Below are 26,930 nucleotides of genomic sequence, written 5' to 3'. Positions count from 1 at the left end.
GATGATATTTTGAAGAAAGTTTGTAACCAGGCTGTTTTGGGGCACCAATGATTTCCATAGTAGGAAAAAAAATACTATTGAAGTCAATGTTGCCCCAGAACTGCTCTGTTTCCCACATTCTTCAGAATATCTTCATTTGTGTTCAGCAGAACAAAGACATTCATACAGGTTTGGAACTACTTGAGGGTGAGTAAATGATGACAGAATTTATATTTTTGGGTGAACTATCCCTTTAAAGCACAGCTGTGTTTTTCCGTTTGCTTCTGAACCTTCTGTTCTTTTTATATATATATATATATATATATATATATATATATATATTATGTTGGTTCATTCTAAGCAGAAACTGTTAATTTTCTGAGCTCCTTTTCAGATTATCTGAAAGAAATAAAAAAGGTTAATAACAGTCTTTTACAATGACATTACACTGTGCTATAGTCAGCTACGTTAACATTCATAGTTGGTAAGAAAGTAAGCCTTTCTGTATTTTGACTTGTTAAAATAATTTTGTTGGTGAAGGTTTTGTCAAGGATAAGTCCAGATGTAAATGATGTGTTATGCCAATAATTTGAATTAGTTAAAGCTAGTCATTTATTGTTTGGTGTCAATTTTGGGGTCATTAAGATTTTTTATTTTTTTTATTTTAAGAAACGAATGCTGTATTTTATCAAGGCCTTAAGTTGATCAAAAGTGATAGTAAATACATTTCTAATGTTGTAAAAGTTTTCTATTACAAATAAATGCTGTTATTTTCCAAAAAGTTTTTAAAAATCACAATTTCCTCAAAATTCAAAGCAGCACAACTGTTTTCAAAATTGCCAAATCAGTATGTTAGTAGTGTTTCTGAAGGATCATGTGACACTGTAGACTGAAGTAATGGCTGCTGAAAATTCAGCTTTGACATGGCAGGAATAAATTACATTTTAAAACAGAAAACAGCTACCGTATTTTAAATTGGAATAATTTTCAAAATAGTACTTATTTTTTATTTTAAAAATGTTGCCTTGGTGATCATAAGAGACGTCTTTAAAAAAAAACATTTTCAAAATCTTACTGACCCCATAGATAGACTAGTTATTGTGACAAAATGCTAAGATCATGCAATATCCTAAACTGTTTCAAAATTGAGTAAGTGAAAGCAATGCATTGAAATGCCTCATTAATATCTGGTCAAAAACAGAAAAAAACCATGGCGCTGTGAGATCTGAAGACATGATGTTATGAATAATGCATGTACACATTGACGCTCTCCACAAACAGAAGACAAACTTTCACGCTCCCACCAGTGGCATAAGAGGACCCCTTTAGAAATACTAGAAATCACGCAAGTTGAAACTTTAATAGGCTTGGTAGAATTTACTTCTTAATTCCGCACCACAAACACAAAACAAATTGTTTTTGACTTATTGTGCCTTGCGATAAGCCAGCTATTGTTTCTCATGGCTTGAGTTCTTCTGATGTGTTTGTGATCTAATCAGTCTTGGTATGTGTGTTTGTGCAGATCCCAAGATTTCCACTTTGACCCCTAATGGACATCTGGATTTGGCACCTGCACCCAACGCCAGGGGCCTGTACCCATCTGAAAGGCTGAGCTTTGCCCTGGGTTCCCGCAAGAGCAGCGTGAGCTCTCTGGGCAGGGCTAGCCTGGAGCAGACGGCGCTGGTGAGCTATTGTGCATGCTGCAGTCAACCTGCCATTCATTACAGGGTCTTACTCACCGAGAGGGCACCAAAGCTATATCGCACCGCTCCAGCAATCCAAACCCTCTCAAAAAAGCACAAAGAACACAATAATTATCCATCAGCTCTGCATGTATTAGCATTTTGCGAACCATTAATAAGACACTTACTCAGCACTTAGAGAGCCGTCTCTACTTGTCTAGCTTGCACTATATTAGCATACACAGAGGGTCGTTGAGCAGGCACTTGAAGAGCTGAGAGCAACTTATAAACTACATAATTATTTTTACAATGGTTTAAATAATGACAGCCCTTTTGAGGAGGTTGGCTTTTTATGAGGGTTCTAGACAGTGAGGGTGGAATTCGCTAAGAATGAGTAGAAAGTGTGGTTTATTTGTATGCGCTGTCTGTTGTTTTAGTCAGATTCACCAGGAATTATATAAATCATGTAACACCCAAAACTTTAGTGCATCGTGTGGGATGGTTTTGGGTTTTAGGTTGTGGAGGTCGCAGCAGATTAACGCAATGAGAGAAACTTTACGGTACAGCATCATCCCACCACTGCAATCCAAACACCTGGACCTGAACCCATCTCTTTGAAATACAGTATTCGTTCCACTAAACGTGTTTACCATCAGCTTCCTGTGGACAGTAGAAGTACAACATTAATTATGACAAGCAAATAATGCTGAGTGTTGATTAATATGTAAATGTATGGTAATTTTGAAAAATTAAATTAATTTAGATTGTTGTCTGATATATAATAATGTCCAATCACCTGAACCCATCACTTAAATACACAGAATGTGTTCAACTAAAAATCGTGTTTACTGTTTATTTCCCATGGGAGGTAAAAGCACAATGTTAATAATGCTAGGCAAATTTTTGTAATTTAGTCATTTAAATTTTAATAATCCAATTATTTTAGAATACTTTTGGATATGTATAATTATTTTTAATGATAGTTTCTAAAAAATATATTACAGTGCCTTTTTAATTATGCTTTTTTATCATCTATTTCAACACATTTTTTCTCCTTCTAAAGCACACAGTACAAAGTTCTTAGTTTTTGTGTGTGTGTGTGTGTGTGTGTATGTGTTCTTGCTTGATGGAAGAACTGATGGCTTGATGGATGACACTTCCCAAAGTGCACTCTTTTGCTCATTTATTCACCCTTTCAGAACAGTCTGAACACCTGTTGACAGGTCAGCCGGATTCCAAAACGGTTTGATTGATGTTGTTGTAGCTCTCACAACTAGTGTCAGCCTGTCTCACAACCATGCACACTAGAAGTGTCTGCAATGAGCATACATTCTGAGTTTTTTAGAAAGCAAATAAGTTGTTTCAGTCTTGCAGAGTGTGTTTGGGATCAAACATAGGGGTGTGTGCTTAAATGCATGTTCATATATTGACTGTCAGCTTGCATTCTGTAATTCAGCTTGCATGCATTCTATGCATTTCAGTGTCATTCTGTCATTCAGCTTGCATGCATTCTATGCATTTCAGTGTCCAGGACGAGCCTCTCTGTACCACAACTGGGGACGGCCCGCACGGCCAGGAATATGGAGTCGCAGGTTGAGCTGGAACAGCTTGGGTCGATCCTCTAGATGCCTGGGGATGGGGGGCGGAGGCAGTTTAAGGGTCCGTAGCCCTCACTCTCGCCCCGCTGAGCAGGAGTCCCTTCTGTCTCCTCCGCTCCCTCCTCTGCACCCGCCTTTGCTCTCCAGACACTTTGTCCCACGCAGAGAACGGCGGGCTCTCTCTCTGGAGCTTCCTGAGCTGCTGCAGGTGCCTGGACCAGCCTTGCCTCCTCTGCATCCCCGGCAACGCAAGAAGAGCTTCTCTGGGGGTCTGGGAAGCGTTGGAGAGCACCAGGACTGTAATGGGAAGACACCGTCAGTCCAACCACAAATCATCAATGAAGTCTACCCTCAGGTCAATGCACGTAAGGACAGGGAGGATCTGGACGATGAGCTGGACTATGTAAGTGTCCATTAATAATGTTTTCAAGGCATAGTTCACTCATTCTGTAATTGTTTTTCTAACTCATGACTGACTTTGAAGAAATTAATATAGTAGAAGCTTTTAATACACATTTTACTAATATAAGTTCAATCACTTCATCTGGTTTCTCTGTAGATGCATATGGTAAGGATAATATGACCATCTCTTCAAGTTGTATAAGAAATGTTTTTAAGATGCTACCTATTTCTCTGTCTCAGGTTCATAAAGCCTTGATAAGTCTTGATTGTAAAACGTCTGCTGGCCCTGATCAAATAGAGCCTTACTTTTAAAAAAATATCTGCAGACTTAGTAGTGAGACCTATTGCTTCTATTTTTAATTTAAGTTTAAGCAGTGATCTGATGAAGTTAGCAATTATTCGGCCATTACTGAAGGGGGCAGATTCCACTGTTTTGGATAATTATCGGCCTATTTCAAGATTGTCTGTTACAGCTAAAATTTTGAATCTATGGTAAATGAACAGTTAAAGTACTATTTGTCAGCTATTAATATTCGACTGTCAAACTCAGTCAGGTTTTAGACAAGGACAAAGTACTGTAACTGCTGCAATGTCAGTCACTAATGATATAATAACTGCATTGGATGATAAAAAATCATGTGCTGCACTTTTTATTGATTTATCAAAAGCATTTGATTCTGTGAATCATGATCTTTTGTTGCAAAGGCTTAAATGTGTAGGTTTTAGTGATATAGTGTTGAAGTGGTTCTCTAATTATTTCACTGGAAGGACTCAATGTTTGTCCATAGATAATTATGTTTCTGCTCCTTTTATAGTGAAGAAAGGTGTTCCTCAAGGATCAATTTTGGGTCCGATTTTATTCTCTATCTATATAAAGGAACTTGGTAAAGGAGTCAAGCCAGCAAATGTACACTTTTATGCAGATGCTACTATCATCTACACTATGGCTCCATCTATAAAAGTGGCAATGAACTCTTTACAGAATGCTTTTAATTCATTCAGTAACTTACCATTAAATGATTTCATGATTCAAACTTTAAATGGTGCACAGATTGAAAGGGTTGTATCTTATAAATATCTTGGTATCTGGCTCGATAAGCTGACTTACAGTTCTCATATCGATAGTCTTTTAAAGAAATTGAGACCAATGCTAGGTTTTTATTTTCGTTTAAAAAATGTTTCTCCTTTGTTGCTCGAAAACGTTTAAAGTACTCTTCTATCAGTATTGGATTATGGTGATATAATTTATATGCATGCACCTCAGAATGTTTTGAAAAAAATTGGATGTAATTTATTATGCTGCTTTACGATTTGTTACTGGTACAAGTGTCCGCACACATCACTGTAATTTATATGAAATGACAAAATGGACTTCATTGTGCTTAAGGAGAAAAAAAAACATGTTGATTTTTATTTTAAAAGCTTTAGTGGGTAAATTACCACAGTATATATCTAGTTTGTTGACATACTGCACAAATATTTATAATACCAGATCAACAGATAAACATTTACTTGAGATGCCGATTTTTCATAGAGAGATAGGTCGTTCTGCTCTTTCTAATTATGATTTATGAGCTTCAAGGTATATTACATATGGAATCTGTACCATCTCTCGTTATGTTTGAAAAATATTTTAAAGTCTGTTTATATAGAACAGTGTACATGTTTTAATAACTGACTAGGATTTGCATTGTTTTTAGAAAATTGTGTTTTACGTTTGTTCATTGTGTGGTGATGTGTATTTCTTTGTAAATTTGTCCTTTGCTGCCTATCTTGACCAGGACTCCCTGGTAAAAGAGATATAGTATCTCAATGGTACCTTCCTGGTTAAATAAGTAAATAAATAAACTTTCTTCTGTGGAAAACAAAAGTAGATATTTAGATGAATGTCCTGGGTGCTCTTATCCATACGATGAAAGTGATTGGGACAGAGACTGCAGAGTGGCAAAACATTACAAAAAAAGCACCATAAAAGCAGTTCATATGGGTTCAAGTATTATTACAAGTCTTCTGAATCCATACTATAGCTTTGGGTGAGTAACAGACCAAAATGTAAGTCTGTATTCACCGATCATCCCTTCCGCAATAGCTCTTAAATCTCATTTACACATTTAAACAACATTTAAATTGCTATATGACAACAATTTACATTTGGTGTGATTGCCATTGAACACGGCACAATGCATATATTTGAGCCATAGTTCAATTCAGCCAGGATGCAATAAATGTGTTTCACTGTTTTTGACCAAATAAATTTAGCCTTGGTGAGCATAAGAGACTTCTTTCAAAAATATTAACAAAAAAGTGTTACCCAACCCCAAACTTTTAAACAGTAGAGTATGACTTCAGAAGACTTCTGTGATTTATGGAGCTTTAGAAATTGGTGTTCCATGGAAGAAAGACATTCAAATGTTGGAACCAAATTGGTTCTGCTTAAAATGAGAATTGTCTTTTTATATGGTAGTTTTTGTGGATTATCTTAAATTAGATTGGCCCCTGTAAAACAGCGTTTGCACACATTGTAAATCTTCTTGAAACAGAGCCAGTTGCACATACAATCAACTACACAATGAAAATCGCCCAATTATTATCTGTTGAGGAGGAACGCTAACAGATGGCAGTAGGATTTCAGTTTTTAATTTACAGACAGACTCTAGTGTTTTTACAGCCAGACTCTCTTGTTTTGTAAGCAATTAAGAGTAACATGGCAGCTCCAAGGGGACCTGAAACATTGGAAAGCTCCGTTTCATAACTGCTTCAACTATCAAACGCGTTTCCAAGAAAGTTCTCCCACCCCGAGTACTGCAGAATTAATCTTGGTCCTCATTTTTGCCAACTAAATACATCTTTTTCTGTCGGCAGAGTCTATGTTTCCGGATCCAGAAGATGATAGAGGTGTACAGACCAGACTGGTGTGAGACCAGGGAAGACTGGTCCGTCTTCCTCTTCTCTCCCCAAAACAAGTTAGTCCCTTCACTGTCTCATCTGTGTCAAGACATAACAGTCATGAACATACTTTATAAGAGCTGATGGAAGTTGTTTCATCTATTGTTTATACACAATTTATATAGATAGCTTTAAATGCTACATGCTAACTGTGATTTCTCAGTTCATTTTCAATTAGAAATCAACCTTTTGGGTGATTATGTTCACAGCCAATCAAATGGCATTTAACTTTTAAGTGGTCAAAGAGACTTTGTAGCAAAACTTGTCACTAATAATAAATAAATGACATTTTGTAAATGCCATTTTATTTTGTTTGCCTTGTTTGTTGTATTAGCCATCACTCACATGAAACAGGGAGTACGATTTACAATAATCACCTATAGCAGGGTTTCCAAAATGGGTTCTTATTAAAGTAAATAAATACTTAAAAAAAAAAAAAAAAGTTTTATAGGTTTTTTCAGGTAAATGTTCTCAGTCTAAGCTAAATTTGAGAGTGCAGCTGGAAGTCTGACCTCATTATAGCACAAAACAGATTAATAGTTGCTCCATGCCCAAGAACAGGTTGAAATTAAGCAGATAAAGGCAAGCTTGTGTCACAGGTTGTTTCCTATAGTGCCACTGATTTGATCTCTGAATAACACAGAGGGAAAGATGCCTGCACACCTCTTCTTCTCTCTTGACGGTAACTCGGCCAGCAGTTATTCTGCTATCCCTGCCTGATCAATAGCACTGATGGGCTGCCAGCTCTTTAGAGGTTGGCTTGATTAGGATATTGATCTGTGTCAGTGAGATAGGAGCCGATTATTCCCACCCTCTGCCTGTCAGTCTGTTTTTTTCAAACTGTCTAGTCTTTGAATATCCAGCTAAAATTTGAACTGCTGTGGAAAAATATAGATACTTGACTGTTCCAAAAACTATTGAGCTGCCAGAATGCAGTGTGACAAGCTCCGTGAAAAAAATAAATCCAAGATGGCAGATGAAGTCACAATCGTGTAATACTGTTCAAAAGTGTAGGGGTAGTAAGATTTTATTTTTTTAATTATTGATTTATTGATTGGTTGGTTGATTGATTGAAAGTAGTTGATTCTTTATTTCAGCAAGGTAACAGTCATTCATTATTTGAAATAGAAATATTTTTGTAAAATAAAGACTGTTCATCAAAGAATCTAGAGAAAAACATTATATTGTATTTTCACCAAATAAATGCAGCTTTGGTGAGCATAAGATGCTACTCTTCAAAATATAAAAATTATTACTGGCGCCAAACTTTTGAAAAGTGTTTTATATACCAATTCCTGTCTTACATTCAGTATTGAGATGTATTGATAAATCCATTCAGGGAAATTACAATATTAATATTTTACCCAAAATGTATGTGTTTTACATTTGTGCTTATTACTTAGTACTGTGCTGTTAGCTTAGCAACATTCAAACATCAAAAACCAGTTACAAGTCTAGTCTCACTTGCAAATCACACCCTTGATGCCTATGTAGAATGTTGTAAATCGCTCACTTGCCAGATTCCATGATGGTTTGGATGCTTTCTATGTAGGCAGCAAGGCAGCTCACTTGGTTTTGGAACAAAGCCAAGTCTCTATATACAGTATCTCTGTTCCTGACCTCCTCCTTGCTCTTCAGGTTCCGGTTGTTGTGCCAGTCCATTATAGCACATAAGCTGTTTGACTATGTGGTGCTGGTCTTCATCTTCTCAAATTGCATCACTGTGGCTCTGGAGAGACCCAAGATCCTTCAGGGTAGCCTGGTAAGACTGAGGCCAATGGACCTTTGATTCAGTTTTTTAAGCTGTTGTTTTAGTTATTGATGATTTCCATGTTATCCACAAGCAGATATGCACACAGCACTGACAAAATTCCAGCTTTTCCCTTTCTACTCTTTTTATAGATTTGCTCTTTTTTTCTCTCCTCCCTCCTCCTCTTTCTGCAGGAGAGGCTTTTCCTCACCGTGTCCAATTACATTTTCACAGCCATATTTGTGGGGGAGATGACACTCAAGGTAAATATTTACATGCACAGCATGATTTATTGTGCTGATTTCTGGACTCCCATATATAGATTTTGTTTCCTTCCTGTATGTGCTGACATGCCTCTGATCTGTGTTGGTGAATCAAGAGAAAATGATCAATTTGGTAATTGTTTTCACAGCAATTGCAGATACTGTGAATATACCTACTACTTTTTTTTTCTTGCATGACTATAATATAATCCATTTAGTCATGCATATTACATAGAGTGGGGTACAAAAACACCAGTGAAAATGGATCTATTTTGCATCTTTCTATTTCAATGCAATTTTTCCATTACAAATTATATTATCAGCATGAAAAGTTTTATTAACAATTAATATACATTTCATAATCCCTTATTATTTGATTCGTCTGTCTGTATTTTGCTTTAACGATAGCTGCACAAAAGGTTTTTATTTGACCTAACCAATCATGTTCTCCAGCTTAATTTGAGATATTCCAAAGTGCTTCTTGTGCTTCATTGGAAACTACAGCAACATACTCCCTGTACAGAGACAAATTTGCATATTTGATCAGTGACCTAGAAATAGTGTGAAATGTTACAGTTTTTTTTTTTAAATCCCAAATCTTTCAGTTTTATTTATGAAAGAATATTACATAATGCATCATTATAATATACTTTGATAGATATTGAACAAAATGACACGCATTAAGATTCATTGTAGACATTGTTAAAGACTCTGGTCGTTTGAATGGGTAATTAGCTAAATATTTTCCAGTAGATGAAACAGTGTGTGTGTATCTCTAATCAGTCTCTCATTTCATCATCTTCCTTTTGCTCTTTCTCACTCTTTTTCACACACACTTTCTCCTCTGGACCTTTTGAGAGTGGGGTATTACATTGCTGGCTGGATCTCTTGTGGCAAGCAATTAAGCAATGATATTAATTAGAGCCAGTTTCCCCTTTCAGATGCAGTCAATCTCACAGACTGGCCCATCTATTCAGCTGTAAATGCATGGCACTTGTAGGTCATCAGTTATCTAACTTAATCAATTATTATTGAGAAATGGAACAAACAAGAAATAGACCTGTCAAAAGCAACGCTACATTAGGTCTATACCAGGCCGTTGTATGTAAGTTAATTTGTATGATTTAATTTTATTTATTGTTTGTATTTTGTTATTATTATTATTATTTTCCATCCATTTTCCTGTAGAGTTACAAGTATGTTTTATTTTCATTTATTTTAATTTAAATTTTTCATCCAACCCATTTTCCAAACTGCTTGTCCTATGTAGGGCCATGGATATTATCTTTTTTATTTATTTAATTATTTTATATATTTTATAATAATATTTTTTTTTGTCTCTGTATAATACTTTTACAAGAACATATATTTTTTAGATGTTTTAGATAGCATTTCATATGCTATCTAAAATTTCATAGCGTTTGATACCGTTTGAAATGTCATGTCAACGGCCTATACACAGTTAATGTAAGATGATGCAGAGCATATCCTTTACTGTGGACATTTTTAAAAGCATTGGTGCAGTGGGAGACACAAGTCAAACAATGATTCCACCTTTCTCTCGAGGACCAGAAAGTCAATAATTACAGTTCATCCTTGGGGAGGCAGATTCTGCAAGCTACAGCAAAAATATACCTACCAGTATAACATAGCCTGAGGGGCAGCGGCTGATTTTACTGTCCCCAGCCCACCTACACTCGACTAATAGGAGTTCTGCAAGTAGATCTGCTCTCACTCAAAAAGCACCTCCTTAAATTGCTACCGTGAGTGTCACATTACTGTACTAGCCTGGTATACATCACTGATTTATTATTGACTTTCTTTGGCAGTATTGTAAAGAAACTGTCAGACTAATACAGCCCAAATTGATCTCAAGAAAGAGCAGATATGTGTCGCAGTACGGCATCTCATTTCTTAAAAGTATATAATTCTCTCTGTCTACCTCTGTTTTCTTGCTCTCTTTGCTTTTCTCACTCCTTAGGCCTTAGCCAATGCTGATGTCAGATCGTGTGTTTGCACATACCGTTTCTTTCCTGTCACTCGAACCTGCCTGGCAGGCCTAAGGCTCAGGTCGCCTTGGAGCTTCAATGGATTTAGTATTTTCGTCACTTTTACTGCATTTCAGTTTCATTATTTTTTCCACAAGTTGCAGCGTTTTTTAAATCTCCAAGTCATATCTCTCAGCCTTCAGCAGCTCCCATCTGCATCTAACCGCTGGCAAAATGGTAGATTTTCGATGTAAATTGTGCAGAGCTCAGTTCAGTTGTAAAATCAGCTCTACAGGAAGCACTATTTTAGGGCTATAATTAGAAGTCTTGGCTTGGCTTGCCTGGAGATCACAAACTCTGACTTTGCTGTCTGTTTATCCACTTAAATAAATGTTTCGATCAATTCCAGCAAAGATTTGTAAGCAAAATCACACTAGAAGGGATCGGAATGAAATTCAAAATCTTATTAGAGGACCAGAACTCAGTGTTACATAAAACCGAACAAAACCCATGCATTTTTATGCTGTCCATTTGAGATGTTGTTTCTTTGTTTATTTTAGGTGGTGTCTATGGGTTTGTATATTGGAGAGCAGGCATACTTGCGCAGCAGTTGGAACATTTTGGATGGTTTCCTGGTGTTTGTGTCTTTGATTGACATTGTCGTGTCGATGGCTGGCGGGGCTAAGATTCTGGGTGTGCTTAGGGTTCTCAGGCTTCTGCGCACACTGCGCCCCCTCAGGTACAGCTAAAAAATGCAAGTGTTCATGTGGCATTGCCCAACATATGCTTGGTTTATAACTCTGCTGAATGCTTTTTTCCCTTCTGACAGGGTTATCAGTCGAGCTCCTGGCCTCAAACTGGTTGTGGAGACTTTGATCACCTCTCTGAAGCCTATAGGAAACATAGTTCTCATCTGCTGTGCCTTTTTCATCATCTTTGGCATCCTGGGGGTCCAGGTAAAGATGCTCTCTGAAACATCTTGTCCATGCATACTGAGGAGACAATGTGCTACCTCTAATGCTTCAGAAGAGGATTTTGTATGCAACTCAGAAAGTCACCATTTGTATGTCTAAATTTAGCTTTAAAAAAAGGCTCTGAGGAGAGACCCTCGATAGGATTGTAAAGTGCTTTGGATGACAAAAGCACTATAAAAATGTGTGTATATAGATAGATTGATTGAGTTCTTTAAGATCATGTGACACTGAAGACTGGAGTAATGGCTGGTCAAAATGTAGTTTTGCCATCACAGGAATAAATTACATTATTATATTCAAATAGAAACCTTTTTAATTGATATTTCATATTATTTCACAATATTACTGTTCTGTTCATTCAAAAACATTTTACTTTTTTTATATATTTAATATTAAATATTAAATACCTGCTGAACAAAAACCTTCTTTTACCTTACTTTATCTTAGTTGTTTTGAAAGTGTTATTTATTTTATTTTTTTTGCCGCTGGTGCCCCCTCAAAAAAATAGATCAATGATGCCCCAGCGGATCCTGATGCCTTTTGTCTTTTTTTTTTTTCTCTCCAGATTTTATGCTTAATCTCACTATCATACCCTTTCTCTCTTCATCACCATTGCTTTCAGTTTATTTTTATTTTGTGTTTATTATTAGTTCTTATTGCTTTTTAGTGCCACGTCTGGTTCTTTTCTTCATAGAAAATGTTTTCTTATTCTGTCCTGGCCTTCTTTCATAACAACCGTTTTCTTTCAAATATCCTCTGCTCTGACAGTTTTAATAAAGTGATGCTTGAGTAGTGTGGCGTTGAGTGACATGAAGTGTGTGCCATTTCTTTTGCCTCAACAGCTTTTCAAAGGCAAGTTCTACTACTGCTTGGGCCTGGATGTCAGAAACATCACCAACAAGTCTGACTGCCTCTTGGCCAATTATAAGTGGGTCCATCACAAGTACAACTTTGACAACTTGGGGCAGGTTAGTTTGTTTTCTGACTGGGCTTATCAAATTACATGACAGATTCACAAAATACCAAATACTGCGCAACTCAATTTGTTGCTTTGTTCGATGTACCTTTATTTGTGTGCATCTATACCAGAATGGCCTCTTCTTTACATCACATGTGGTTGTCTATCTGTCCTTGCATCTTATTTGTCTGTTCAACCCCCATCTATCTTTGTTTTTCCTGCTTGTCTTTCCACCCATCTCCATACTTCTGCGTGTCCTTGCATGTGCTCATATGAACATGTGTTTATGTTTTACAGGCTCTGATGTCCCTGTTTGTGCTGGCATCAAAGGACGGCTGGGTCAACATCATGTATCATGGTTTGGATGCAGTGGCAGTGGACCAGCAGGTAATGCTCTTCATGTAACATGGTCATCCTGATAGTACTAACCTGGTGAATATAAATTGTGCTCTTTCAATATAATATGGATGCTGTAATATATTTGCATATTGGTCTCACAGAGAACCATCACAGTCAGTCCTCTCATGTAGTCCTCACAGTGTTAACCCAAAGCAGGCACATTTATACAGACTTTTTAAAGTACAAATAGCAACACATATAATCACAGATATCTTATAAAATACAGAAGTCTAGGGTTTAAAGAATTGATATAAAACTGAAATAAATATTAGATGAAAATCCAAAAAAAAGCTTTAAAGAATATAACAGTTGACTAAAATCATATCAAAATTAAAGCTAAATATAAAAAAAAAAATATTGAAAATTATAAAAGCACATAAAATAACTTATTGTTTATAAGTCGCTTTGGATAAAAGCGTCTGATAAAAGAACAAATGTAAAGGAAAATATAGAAATAAAAGTCAGTTCAGTTTTTCACAGTGGCCTGGTGCACATTGCACTTTTAAGTAAAAACTATATCCTGTAATGAAGATACTAAGTAAGCTTTAACAACTTTGTATAAAATTTAATTACATTTTTGAATTAGTTATTTTCATACTTAAGTGTTAAAAGGTCTCTGAGCCAAACAAAAGTCACTTTCTTTTTTTAACTAAAATAAAGAGCTTTAAGGAATTAGCACTCAACAGTGCATATTTAATCCTGAATACACACAATCAGCTTCATGAATACTAACAGGCTTTTGGCTCTGAAGCTAAAAACAATGACTTTCAAGAGTCCTCGATTCAGAAAGCAGTGAGCTTGCATCAGTTAGGGACCTGCACATAATGATTAAGTGTAGGCCTGCAGCCAGACCCTCTCACACTGGAAGAGCCCAGCGTTTCTAGGGAGTCAAACACGGGGGCGACAAGAAACAACAAAAAAACCTCATGGATTAAATGGCATGTGTAATTTCCCCACTGCATCATCTGTCACACCAGAGTCCACTGCAGGATATAATCTATGTGTGGAAGCAGATGGAAATGTTCAGAGTACAGTGTGCTTTCTCATCCCATGTTTTACAATGAGCTAATTTAGACTTCGGCATCTTTGTTTCGCTCCACACTGCTGCTAAGCAACCAAGTAAGAGCTGCACCCAAATTCACTTTACCATAATTTGACCAATTTCCCTCAAGCTTATGAGTGTCTGCATTACACAAGGCTGTGTTGATTATCTTGTTAAATTTAATTTTAGGCAACTCCCTGTTCTGACCAGACGTTTTTAAATAGTATTTGTGAAGAAAAGCATTGTTATTATCGTTCCTCATTGTTCTAGCCAAACCTTGAGGAATAACCCTTCCTACCTGGTTTGTGCTAGGTAAGTTAATTATACCTGAAATAATGCCTATAGGCAGTCAACATTCAGATTTTCTTCAGAAAATCAAGTGTATATCAAGTGTTTGTTCCTAACTCTTTCATTCTCTGTTCTTTCTGTCTCTTCATTTTTCAGCCCATAACCAATAACAACCCCTGGATGCTTCTGTACTTCATCTCCTTTCTCCTGATCGTCAGTTTCTTTGTGTTGAACATGTTTGTTGGAGTGGTGGTGGAGAACTTCCACAAGTGCCGACAGCACCAGGAGGTGGAGGAGGCCAAGAGGAGGGAGGAGAAGCGACTGAGACGCATGGAGAAAAAGAGACGTAGTAAGAAACAGGAAAAGAGAGGAGAGGCAGAAAGCATGTGCCATGGAAATGGGTTTGGCCAATAAAAGAGTAATAAAAATGGAGAACACCACCTCTTTTTCAATTTAACAGGGTCTTTAGTTACCCTCTTATTAGGCTGAATTAATTTAGATATTTATTTTACGTGCAATAATTCATGATGACAGGGTCAACAGGGCAAAAAAAATATTTAAATTAAACAAAAAAGAACGAAACTCAACTAAACTATAAAATAAAATAAAACTAAACTGGCCATAAAAGTTCCAGAGAGGAGAATGAAATCCATTAGCGAAAGAGAGGGAAGGATGGAGCGCAGTGAAATGAAAGAGTGTAAATGAAAAGAGATGATTTGATTTGCACATATGCTGAACAACCGGTTTAATTCTCCAGACATCTCATAATAACATTAGCCAGATGGAAAGACCGCACAGGTGTGTTCTGTAATGCATCTTTCCTCTGCAGAAAACAAATCTAGTATACGAACCAGAGAGTAGCCTTTTCGTCACATATATAAACTGTAGATCATTTTGATAGTGAAATATTCTCTTGTCCCAATCTAATGTGCAGAGATAATTGTAAGTAATCCAATAGTTGGTTGATTTTCAGAGAAGTGTAAAGAGTGTGGCTCATTTCTCTTTTTCGTTGAGCCTCACAGCGTAGCAACATTGGCTGAACCGGAGGAATGAGTTTGGGGGAGGGACTATGTGTTTGAGTGTTATTGTAGTGTTAAATGAAACCTGCTTGAATTCTATTTGTTGACTTTACACACCTCAGCTTTATATATTTGTTGTCAAAAGGTGCTCATTCTGAACTGATCTATTTGTTTCTCTCAGAGGCCCAGAAGTTGCCCTACTATGCCAGTTACAGTCACGTGAGACTGATGATCCACACCCTGTGCACCAGTCACTACCTGGACATCTTCATCACGTTCATCATCTGTGTAAACGTTGTGACTATGTCACTGGAGCATTACAGCCAGCCTCATGTAATATAAAATGCAGACTTCATTCTCTAAAATAGGGTTTCTCCAATTTTTTTTGAACCAGGGTCCTAACTCTCAACAATAAGTAAATTTGACTTGTGTATAGCATACGTTTGGTAAGAAACATGGTGATAAAAAAACATTTCTTATTATCAGTGATGAAAACAGGCATGCTGCTTAATTTTTTTTCTGTGTGTGTGGAAACTGTGACACTTTTTTTAGGATTCTTTGATGAATAGTTCAAAAGAACAATATTTATTTGAAATCGAATCACACAATTTAATTCATCCTTATTCATTTAAAGTAATTTAAAAAAGACGTCTTACTGACCCCAAACTTTTGAATTTTATATATATATATATATATATATATATATATACACAGACACACAGTATACAGTCATGTGAAAAAAAAGGACACCCTATTGAATTCCATGGATTTCTGTATGAGGACATAATAAAAAATCATCTGGTCCTTAGCAGGTCTTAAAATTTGGAAAATAAAATCTCAGATGAACAACAACACATAACATATCATACGGTGTCATTATTTATTTAACAAAAATAAAGCCAATAAGGAAAAGCCATGGGTGACAAACTAAGGACGCCCTATGATTCAATTGCCTGTAGATCCACTTTTAGCAGAAGTAATCATTTTCTGTAGGACTTTGTATCAGTCTCTCACATCGTTCTGGAAGAATTTTGGCCCACGCTTCTTTACAACGTTAATTAAGTTTATTTGTGGGCATTTGTTTATGCACAGCTCTCGGCTTAGCATTTCAGGCAGGATGTGGTCTGGAGTTTGACTGGGCTATTACAAGACCTTGATTCTTTTCTTTTCAGCCATTCTGTTGGAGATTTACTGTGTGCTTGGATCATTGTCCTGTTCCATGACCCAATTTTGGCCATGCTTTAGCTGTCATACGGATGACCTCACATTTGACTCTGGAATACTTTGGTATACCGAGTTGATGGTCGACTCAGTGACTGTGAGGTGCCCAGGTCCTGTGGCTACAAAACAAGCCCAAAATCATCAGCCCTCCACCAGCATGCTTGATTTTGGTAAGAGGTGTTTGTGCTGATAATCTCTTTTGGATTTCACCAAATGTGGCGCTATGCATTATGGTCAAACATCTCCACTTTGGACATTGCTCTAGAAGTCTTATGGTTTGTTCAAATGCAACTTTCCAAAATAAGCTATCCTGCTATGTTCTTTTTAGACAGAAGAGGCTTTCTTTTGGCAACCCCAAATATGCCATACATACTTGTCTGTTCCTTTTCTAATTGTAGTGTCACAAACTTTATCATTTTACATGTTAACTGAAGCCTGTAGAGTCTGAGGTGTAGCTCTTGGGTTGTCCGCAATTTATCAGACAGTTGTACGGTCTGAAGATTGGTCTTGAATGTCTTCCACTTGTGAATAATTTTCCTCACTGTGGAATGATGGACTTCAAATTGTTTGCAAATGGCCATGTTACTTTTCCCAGATTGATGGCAGCAACCATTGCTTCTCTAAGATCATTGCTGATGCCTTTCCTCTTTGGCATTGTGTTAACACACACATGAAGGCTCCAGATCATCAAATTGCCAAAAGTGCTGCTTTTATAGAGTTGCTCACACTTACTGATGATCAGTTAATCAATGGTATTTAAATAGCAGTGTCTGACCATTATTTAGCCTCTTAATGCCTATGTTAATAGAAAGGGAGTCCTTAGTTTGTCACCCATTTTCCATTTTGGCCTAGTTAAATAAATAATAGCATGGTGTTATATCTCATGTGTTGTTTTTAAGACCTGCCAAGGACCAGATGATTTTTTTTTTATTATGTCCTGATACGGAAAACCATGGAATTCAATAGGGTTTCCTTTCCTTTTCACATGACTGTATGTATATATGAAGAGTTCATTTGCAAAAAATCAGGTTTTTGCATTGTGCATTCCAATTAATCTCGATGAAACTGCAGTTGGGTTTTTTTTGTTGACTAGGTTAAAAAAATAACTAAAAAAAACAGCTAACACTAAAAACATGATAACATAATAAAAAACATGATTTATCTGTTTTTGCAAATAAACGCTTCATATTTATCCTTACAGCGATCATTGCTGAATTCTGTGAGACATTTTTGTTCACAGTTCAGAAATGTCCCACAGTTCCTCTGGCAAATACACCCTGGGGGTCCATTAATTTGAGAAACTCTGCTCTAAATCCACTTACAGTCTGATGAATGCATGCAGCTTGTCTCAATATATTAAGCTTTACCTGAACATTCATAGAATACTTGATATTGTTATATTGCTAATGTAAAAATTACTGGTTTGGCTGACTTTATGAACCTGAGGCAAAAGTCTTTTAACACCTCTCTTGTTCTCTTCCTCTGTCTCTCTGGCTTCCTCTCCGTCTGTGTGCCCCCCCCCCCCCCCCAGTCTCTGGAGATCACACTCAAGTACTGTAATTATTTCTTCACCAGCACCTTTGTGCTGGAGGCTGTCCTGAAGCTCATTGCATTTGGCTTCCGCCGTTTCTTCAAAGACAGGTATTCAGTTCATTCCCCTTCTCACCTTTCATCTCCTCATGTTTCCTCTCCTCTGATCGCTAATTGATTTAATGAATTCATTACATGTCTATTCCACCTGACCGAATCCTCTTAGTTTGTTCTCAAGATTCACTGGAGGGTGTGTTATTGGCAAAACGTTGCATCTGCTGTTGCATTCATGGCACAGATAGAAATGAAATTAGCCCTGCGTGATGTTAATGCAACAAAGCGCAGCAGACTACAGTGAAGAGCGAGAGCGAATGTGGTTATTTGTCTCAAGGGTTTAATGAAATCTCTCTCCTGTGTTTGTTCCCCTAATAGAACTCCTACTTATCATTAGGCTGCCTACAAGAGCGGTTCCTCTGGCTTGTCATAAACTAATAATGACATGTATCAAGGTGCATTGAGCAAGCACAGAGTGTAAGCATCCTGGCATTTTGTAGCTATATTAGAATATATGGTATTGACCCATTTAAAAGAGAAAAAAAATACAGACTCAGACCGCCGTGCACTTTGTCACTCATATTCGGGTCTGACACCAGAAAGCTTTCAACAAGCCATTATTTATTGTCGTAGCTCTCCGTGCCTCTTAACTAGGTCACAATTACGAGCTGGATGGCAGAGGTGTGTGCGCAGGCAGGTGTGCCACAGTTGGTTCCTGCACCTCAGATGTGGGCGACTTGTGCTGGAGTGTAAAAACGAGCCGTCCCTCATCCTGCATTAGCGAATGAGGTCACCTATTCTGGAGTGGGTCCTTAATTCTCCCTAATTGGGTGTTATTAAGTGGTCCCCAGCAACAATTCAGGTCCCAAGCTGCCTGTTTGACCAGACCGAGCTTCAAATGTTAATTTCTTTTAAGTCACCTCTCTGGAGGAATAAATGACCAGAGTGGAATGAAACTAGAGGGGAAGGTTGGATTCAGCGTGCATGAAAGTTGAATTTTTGCATAACTGAGCAAATCTGTCCCTTGTGAATGTGTGCAGGTGGAACCAGCTGGATTTGGCTATAGTGCTGCTGTCAGTCATGGGCATCACGTTGGAGGAGATCGAGATCAGTGCTGCTCTGCCCATCAACCCCACCATCATACGCATCATGAGGGTCCTGCGCATCGCTCGTGGTTAGTTATAGAAACACAGACACTGACCACTGGCTAACAGCACTCATCATAGCTGCTGCTGGATGTTTCAGTGCCCCTAAATACATAATTAAACTGTCAGACCCCTTAAAATGTGTAGTTATATAATATTTCCTCATGCTTGCCGAAAACAGAGACTTCAGTAAGATACCTAAGGGTATTTTTTGACTCTGTCTCATCAGCAAGAATGGGTCATGATGGTCGACCAGTCATCCTACAACCAACTTTTCGATTAGTGAGGCCAACTAGTTTATCTAGATTTTTCTGTTTATGTAGTTTATGTGTGTGTGTGTGTGTGTGTGTATATATATATATATATATATATATATATATATATATATATATATATATATATATATATAGGTGCATCTTAAAAAAAAAAAAGTTCTTGTAACTTATTTCAAAAAGTGAATGTAAAGTAAAGCATTTCAAAAGTTTTTTTGTTTTATTTTTGATGATTAGACCTTACAGCTCATGAAAGTTAAAAATCCAGTATCTCAAAATATTTCCTAAGATCAATCAAAAAAAGGATTTGCAAAAAATAAGTTCTTTAAAGTATTTTCATTTATGCACTCAATACTTGGTCGGGGCTCCTTTAGCACAAACTCCAGCATCAGTGAGGTGTAGCATGGAAGCGATCAGCCTGTGACTCTGCTGAGGCATTATTGAGCCTTCAGCTCATCTGTATTGTTGGATCAACTGTTTCTCATCTTTCTCTTGAAAATATACCATAGATTCCATATGGGATTCAGGTCAGGCATGTTGGCTGGCCAATCAAGCACAGTAATATAATGGTCAGAAAACCACTTGGACGTGGTTTTGGCATTGTGGGCAGGTGCTAAAGTCCTGCTGGAAAAGGAAATCAGCATCTCCATAAAGCTTGTCAGCAGATAGACGCATAAAGTGCTCCAAAATCTGCTGATAGACGGCTGCATTGACTTTGGACTTGATCAAACACAATGGACCAACACCAGCAGATGTCACGGCACCCCAAATCATCTCTGACTTCAGAAACGTCACACTGGACTTCAAGCAGCTTTGATTCTGTGCCTCTCCAGTCTTCCTCCAGACTCCAGACCTTGATTTCCAAATGAAATGCAAAATTTACTTTTATCTGAAATGAGGACTTTGGACCACTGAGCAACAGTCCAGTTATTTTGCTCTTTAGCCCAGGTAAGATGCTTCTGACGTTGTTTCTGTTTCAGAAGTGGCTTGGTAGCCCTTTTCCTGAAGACGTCTGAGCGTGGTGACTCTTCATGCACTGACTCCAGCTTCAGTTCACTCCTTGTGAAGCTTTCCCAAGTGTTTGAATCAGCTTTGCTTGACAGTATTCTGAAGCTTGCAGTCATCCCTGTCGCTTGTGCACCTTTTCCCATCCAAATTCTTCCTTCCAGTCAACTTTGCATTTAATATGCTTTGATACAGCACTCTGTAATAGGGGTGTGCTCAAAATATCGATTCTTAGATACATACCGATATAATAAAAAAAGATACAGTATCGATATTCTAGCCCTTAGTATCGATACTCCGCCCAGCCATTAGGGGGCGCAGCGGCGCCCGCGAGTTTCAAAAAAACTCATGGAAAATGTTAAAGCAAGATGTAGCATTTAAGCGATTTCATAGTGAAATATGTTATGGCAGTACATGGTGTCACAAAAAAGAATTATAAGAAGATTTAATAAGAAGTTAAGAATAATAAGAAGAAGATTTTGTGCTTGTGTGAGCTCAGACTGTACCCTTGGAAAGTTAAATGTTGACTTGTGGTAATTTCCAGATTAATACAATTTGTGTACAATTAATCAGAGCACTTAAAGTTGCAAATATTTAAGCAAAATGCACTTTGTTATAATGCACTTTTGTCTTCAATAAATTGAAGAAAAATGCAGAGTTCTGTTTGTTGAGTAAATGTGTTCAGCATTAACTAATTGGCTCGGGCCCATGTATTTTTATTGAATCGTATCGAATCGTGTCACATTGCATCAAATCGTATCGAGACAGCTCTGTATCGAGGTACGTATCGAATCGTGACCTGTGTATCGAGGTATGTATCGTATCGCCAGGTTCTCCAAGGTATACAGCCCTACTCTGTAAACAGCCACACCTTTCAGTAATGACCCTCTGTGACTTACCCTCTTTGTGGAGGGTGTCAATGATTGTCTTCTGGATCATTGCCAAGTTAGCAGTCTTCCCCATTATTGTGGTTTCAAAGAACAAGAGATACCCTGAATTTATACTGTAGGGATGGTCATTTATTGAAACTGAAATGTAAATATTCTAATATTTTGAGATAATGGATTTTTGACTTTCATGAGCTGTAAGCTCTAATCATCAAAATGAAAACAAAAACAAAACTTTTGAAATGTTTTACTTTACATGTAATGAATCTAAAATACATGAAAGTTTCAGTTTTTGAAATAAGTTACAAGAAAAAAAAGATTTTTTTTACGATATTCTATTTTTTTTTTTAGATGCACCGGTATATGTGTGTGTGTGTGTGTGTGTGTATATATATATATATATATATATATATATATATATAAAATTTACTTTATTATTATAGTAATTAATGCACATGGCCAAAAATAACAATATGAAATAAAAAATAATGGGGTCTTATTATATATATTATTTTATTTTATATTATTATATTATGTATATTTTTTTTATTTTATTTTTTATACATATATTTATTTAATTATATATTACGTTCAAGAATATGTAGTCCTTTACTATAGTAGCTGAAAACTTATATACTTCTAGCAATATATAATACATGCAGTATGATTGGTTTATTCGAATATCAGTGGAGCAAGTTAAACCTCTTGCTCTTGAATCAAGAAATATTTCTCTGACCCACATCAGGTCATGTTCAGATAAGACTGAAATCTTAAAATTGCCCCTGCCACACATCCATTCTGGCGTAATCTCTGCGAGTGCTTATTGTCACACACCACAGCCACTACTCTCCTGAATTTTATCTTTCTTTTATTTATTTTTAGCCCTTTATCACTTTTATTGAGTGGCAAGTAGCAAAGGAACAGGAAATGATGGGGAGTGAGAGGAGGAATGAGCCTGGGAAATGTTGCGAGCCAGATTTGAACTTGATCTTTTTTTGATCCGTTGTCCTAATAAGTGACAAAAATCTATTTATTTTGTCTGCAATGCCCCCCAGATCAGATCAAATGGCTTTATTTCCTGTCTCAGCTCGCTGTTTAATCTTTTAATCAACCAGCCAGCCTGAAATACAAATGAGCTCTCTTCATGTACAGAATATTGTTACGAAAAGTTGCTTTAATACTCATCTCCAGCGCTAAATTCAATTTGTCTCCCCAAATCTCTCATTTTCTCCTCCCCATTTGCCTCTAACACCTGATCAGTGGCCCGTGTGTTGATAAGCCCCTAATAGCCAATGAGTCTTACATTAGTCTCATTACCCAATACGAGCCTTAGAAATATCGACTCCATCATACAAAAATGGTATTTTGCACAGGTCAGTGGTGCTGTGTTATTGAGGATTGATCTGTTTGTCTAGAGTTTAATCTGGTATTTAATCCTTCTGTTGTCCACAGCCATCACTGAGTCAGTTTGCCATCACTCTACATCTGTACGGGGAGAGGGCGGCAGTGTGAGGGTTTAATTTTAGCCCTGACCTTTTCCTTCTCTCCTCATTAGCCGTTTAGGCTGGAATTAAACCAAGGTTGGGGGGGGGGGGGCCTTGTCTGTTATCGGCCTCTTTGTTTTTCTTCTTCTGAAATGATCATCGCCTCGTAGACATGCACACACATTGAGCTGTCTTGTTGAACTCTCTGTAACTCTCTCTTTCTCGCTCTCTCTGACAGTGCTAAAGCTGTTAAAGATGGCCACGGGAATGAGAGCGCTGCTGGATACGGTCGTTCAAGCCCTGCCACAGGTGATAATACCACTACAAACCTCCCTGATGAAGCATTGCATTGTCACCCCACCCCCTTTTAGTCATATTTTGGCTCGAGAAGAGGAAGTCATCCAAGCAGTGTCGACAACAAGAACAGGCTGCTCATTGGCCCATGAAATTTGGCGATTCATAGGAACCACAAACTCGCTCAGGGCACATAATAACCCCAAACCAAGAATAAAGTACCTGCTTTTGCATACACACACATTCATCTTCTTCATTGCTTTTTCAACTGGGATACATTAATAATAAACTTTATATCACACCTTTTAAAGGTAGCTTTAAAACACAAGATAAAATCTAATAAAAAAGACATGAAATTGAAATGAGTCAAATAAAAGCTCTCCTAAAGAAGAAGTTGAAACTCTAGTGTAGCGAGATCCATAATTTTGATCGCCCATATAAGTTTGAGGAATAGTTTGAAGAAAGATGACAGGTAATGAGAAAAGAAAGCAGTTCTCACACACGCTTCATAAAGCAATCCAAACGCAATCATAATCAATGCACACAGAGCATTGTTGCCGTCTAAGTGGTCACAGAGTGGTGACTGCTTCAGAGAGAGAGCTGCTGGCTAGACATCTCCAGGGTGGAGTAAAGCGTCACTCCTCTGTGGGTATTGATCCCTTGTTCATTACTGCTGGGCCCAATGTCTTATCCCCATGGCATCTGTGAGGTAATTAATGCTGCAGCTGATTAAAGAGCCACTCAGGCACTCAGTCCCACCATGCAGTTCTTATTTAGTACATCCTTCCAGAAACTACTGTGCATTTCCTTTACAACTCTCTTAGAGATACTGCTCATTCCCCAAAGATTGGCTTTTATATTTTATAGCCTTTATTATTTAACCTTTTTATGGTCCTTGTATATATTTAATTTTGCTTAAACATATTTTGCAGGACTGCAGTTTTTAATATAAATAGACAATAATTTTACTCAGAGCTACCAAAGTAAAAACTTTTGAATAGGGTTATTTTAATAATGTTTTTGTCTTGTGGACTAAATGTAAACATCTTTTATGTAAAATATCTTACTCAGGGCAGTACTAAATAGAAAATAACATTCATTTTGCATGATCTCTCTTATTTTGTTAAAATTACTCACAGATTCTGCAAGCGGTTCACAAACTTTAAAGCAGCACTGTATGTTTAATTGGTGTATTTAAAAAAGATCAGCTGACTGTATTGTGTTAATCTTAAATGTTTTTAATAGTTACATTTACATGTATTAATTTAGCAGACACTTTAATCCAAAGTGATTTACAAACGACGTATACAACAAGCGATTCATCATAACAGTTTTTTGCCATGAAGATAGCCTTGCTGATGACTTGGTGTTTAAAAATTACAAATAAATAATAGATTACGTTTTGTAGTAGACTTACCTTACGCCAGAGATGTACCTGTTCACTACTGTTCAAAAGTCTGGGCTTTGTAAGATTTTTTTTTTAAAGAAGCAACAAGGCTGTATTTTTTTTTTCAATTCAAAAATCCAGTAAAATAGTATTATTGTGTAATATTATTATAATTTAAAATAACACTCTTCTAATTCAATATTTTATTTATGTAATTTATTCCTTTGATGCAAAGCTGAATTTTCAGCATCATCACTCTAGTCTTCAGTGTCACGTGATCTTTCAGAAATCATTCTAATATACTGATTTGATGCTCCAGAAACATTTATTATTATCAGTATTGAAAACAGTTGATCTATGATCCTTTTTTTCAGGAAGCTTTGAACAAAGTTCAAAAGAAAGAACAGTATTTTTGAAAGTAATTGACAAAAATCTTTACTGTAATTTTTGATCAATTCAGTGTTTCCTTGCTGAATAAAAGTATTGATAATAACAATAACAGAGTTTTTAGACATAGTACCGTGTATTCTTTGTAGTACCTTGAAGGACCTATGGTACATGAAAATAGTAATCATTCAATACCACAATGTATCAAACAGTGTGAATTCACCATCTGAGACCATCACTGTACAATAGTACTTTACAAGCTGCCTAACTATTTTTTTGTGCATCATATGCTTGTGAAACACTTCCAATACTACATTTTTGACCATCATAGGCTCATTCTAGATTTGCCAGAGATGTTTACTTTAGGAACAAAAAGAATGAAGCCGTTTTGCAGCTTTTATACACACAGCCTGGTTCTGTTAAATCATAACATCTTGAAGCCAGGATGTCTTTGTCATTTTGTAGCATTGGTTTGTAGGTTTGATAGGCCATTACTTAGCATTAAATGTTAATAAAGCTCAGCTGTTGTTTTATCATGCACGCTGGCACGCTGCAAAAAAAATGACACGACCAACCGCATCCATGTAACTATACAAATTAGATTAATGCAATCTAAGCTGATTGTTTTATTCACCATTTTGCCCGTTTATAGCTCCCTCACACTGTTTTCTTAATTACCAGCACTTTAGACTAGCTGTTAGCGCATGTGCCATATTCTTTGTCGCCTTCGGTTTTATCTCATCTCTTTGTTTTGTTTTGAGATGCCTGTGCTGTAGTAGACACACCCTGAACTGCCAAACGTTGACAGGCTAGTATGTTAGCGTTAGCGTGGTGAGCCTTGCTCTGGCCACATGAGGACACAGTTCATTTGCTCCATTAAGAGGGTTAATTCTGTTCCCAGAGCTGTGCCTCCATCCATCATTTATGAGCTTTTTGTTAAATCACAACACAGGTACAGTGTTGTGTCTACTGAGAGACTCAAATTGCAGGGGCAGAGACATTAAAATGTACATTAGACACTTCTTCCATTAAAGCTCAGGGTAATGTTTTATCTTAGAAACACTGCAAAAATCTTTTTTAGAGAAAAATGTAAAAACATTGTTATAACATGAACTATATATACAAGAAACAAAACTGCATCAAATAATGCGATTATTATTTTTTTGTTCTTGTTTTAAGCATAAATATAGATTTAGTAAGAATTTAGTAAGGTTTAAACATAAAACGAGGGGTAATGTCTTTTTTATTAAGGCACTGTGGGGTTAATGTGAGGGTAAAGGTGTTTTACTTGGAATTGTGATCCATTTTCGTTAAACTACAGAAAAGGAAAGAAAATTAATTTTGCACTGAATACAGTGCATCCCCATATAAAGATATAAAATTAGAGAGATTTAGTCCAAAACTACAACATTTTGCCCATTAGCTTTAGCTCAATCCAGATTGTGGTACTGGTATTGGCTTTTAATTGTTATTTGTATGGATAAAAGCGTCTACTAAATGATTCAGTGTAAATTAATTTTGCACTGAATACAGTGCATCCCCATATAAAGATATAAAATTAGAGAGATTTAGTCCAAAACTACAACATTTTGCCCATTAGCTTTAGCTCAATCCAGATTGTGGTACTGGTATTGGCTTTTAATTGTTATTTGTATGGATAAAAGCGTCTACTAAATGATTCAGTGTAAATATATCACGGCTTGCTTGCCTGTATTTTGTGTCAAGGATGAGTGCATGTGTGCTGGTCTCAGTCTTGATTGGTGTCTTTCAGGTGGGGAACCTTGGCCTCCTCTTCATGCTGTTGTTCTTCATTTATGCTGCACTTGGGGTGGAATTGTTTGGAGAGCTGGGTAAACACACATTACTCATCTTTTACTCCTTTTGATGCTTATTTTCATTCCAAGCCCTTTCTCTCTCTACCTCACTGGTTTTCTGTCTGTTCAATTCTTCTGAATTCAAAGCTGAATTTGGCATGA

The 26,930-nt window shown here is 36.9% G+C and overlaps 1 protein-coding gene across 1 annotated transcript in view; it reads left to right on the top strand.

The window, feature by feature from the left end:
* The window catches only part of LOC306864388 (voltage-dependent T-type calcium channel subunit alpha-1I-like), a gene marked incomplete at its 5' end in the record, with an annotated part of 186,726 nt that overhangs the window by 129,491 nt on the left and 30,305 nt on the right, over positions 1-26,930 (top strand). The window contains 15 exons of the mRNA XM_079408392.1: positions 1,502-1,662; positions 3,186-3,662; positions 6,524-6,624; positions 8,246-8,369; positions 8,552-8,620; positions 11,169-11,347; positions 11,438-11,564; positions 12,425-12,550; positions 12,838-12,927; positions 14,426-14,618; positions 15,470-15,621; positions 18,041-18,150; positions 19,134-19,267; positions 23,125-23,195; positions 26,726-26,804. Of these exons, the coding sequence (XP_079264518.1) occupies positions 1,502-1,662; positions 3,186-3,662; positions 6,524-6,624; positions 8,246-8,369; positions 8,552-8,620; positions 11,169-11,347; positions 11,438-11,564; positions 12,425-12,550; positions 12,838-12,927; positions 14,426-14,618; positions 15,470-15,621; positions 18,041-18,150; positions 19,134-19,267; positions 23,125-23,195; positions 26,726-26,804 (2,193 nt within the window). The remainder of the gene's footprint in view (positions 1-1,501; positions 1,663-3,185; positions 3,663-6,523; positions 6,625-8,245; positions 8,370-8,551; positions 8,621-11,168; positions 11,348-11,437; positions 11,565-12,424; positions 12,551-12,837; positions 12,928-14,425; positions 14,619-15,469; positions 15,622-18,040; positions 18,151-19,133; positions 19,268-23,124; positions 23,196-26,725; positions 26,805-26,930) is intronic.

The sequence above is a fragment of the Barbus barbus genome, assembly GCF_936440315.1.
Source record: "Barbus barbus genome assembly, chromosome: 4".
In the NCBI taxonomy this organism is placed as follows: domain Eukaryota; kingdom Metazoa; phylum Chordata; class Actinopteri; order Cypriniformes; family Cyprinidae; genus Barbus; species Barbus barbus.
Note: the sequence above shows the minus strand (reverse complement) of the source record. Positions and strands in the feature narration are given on the sequence as shown.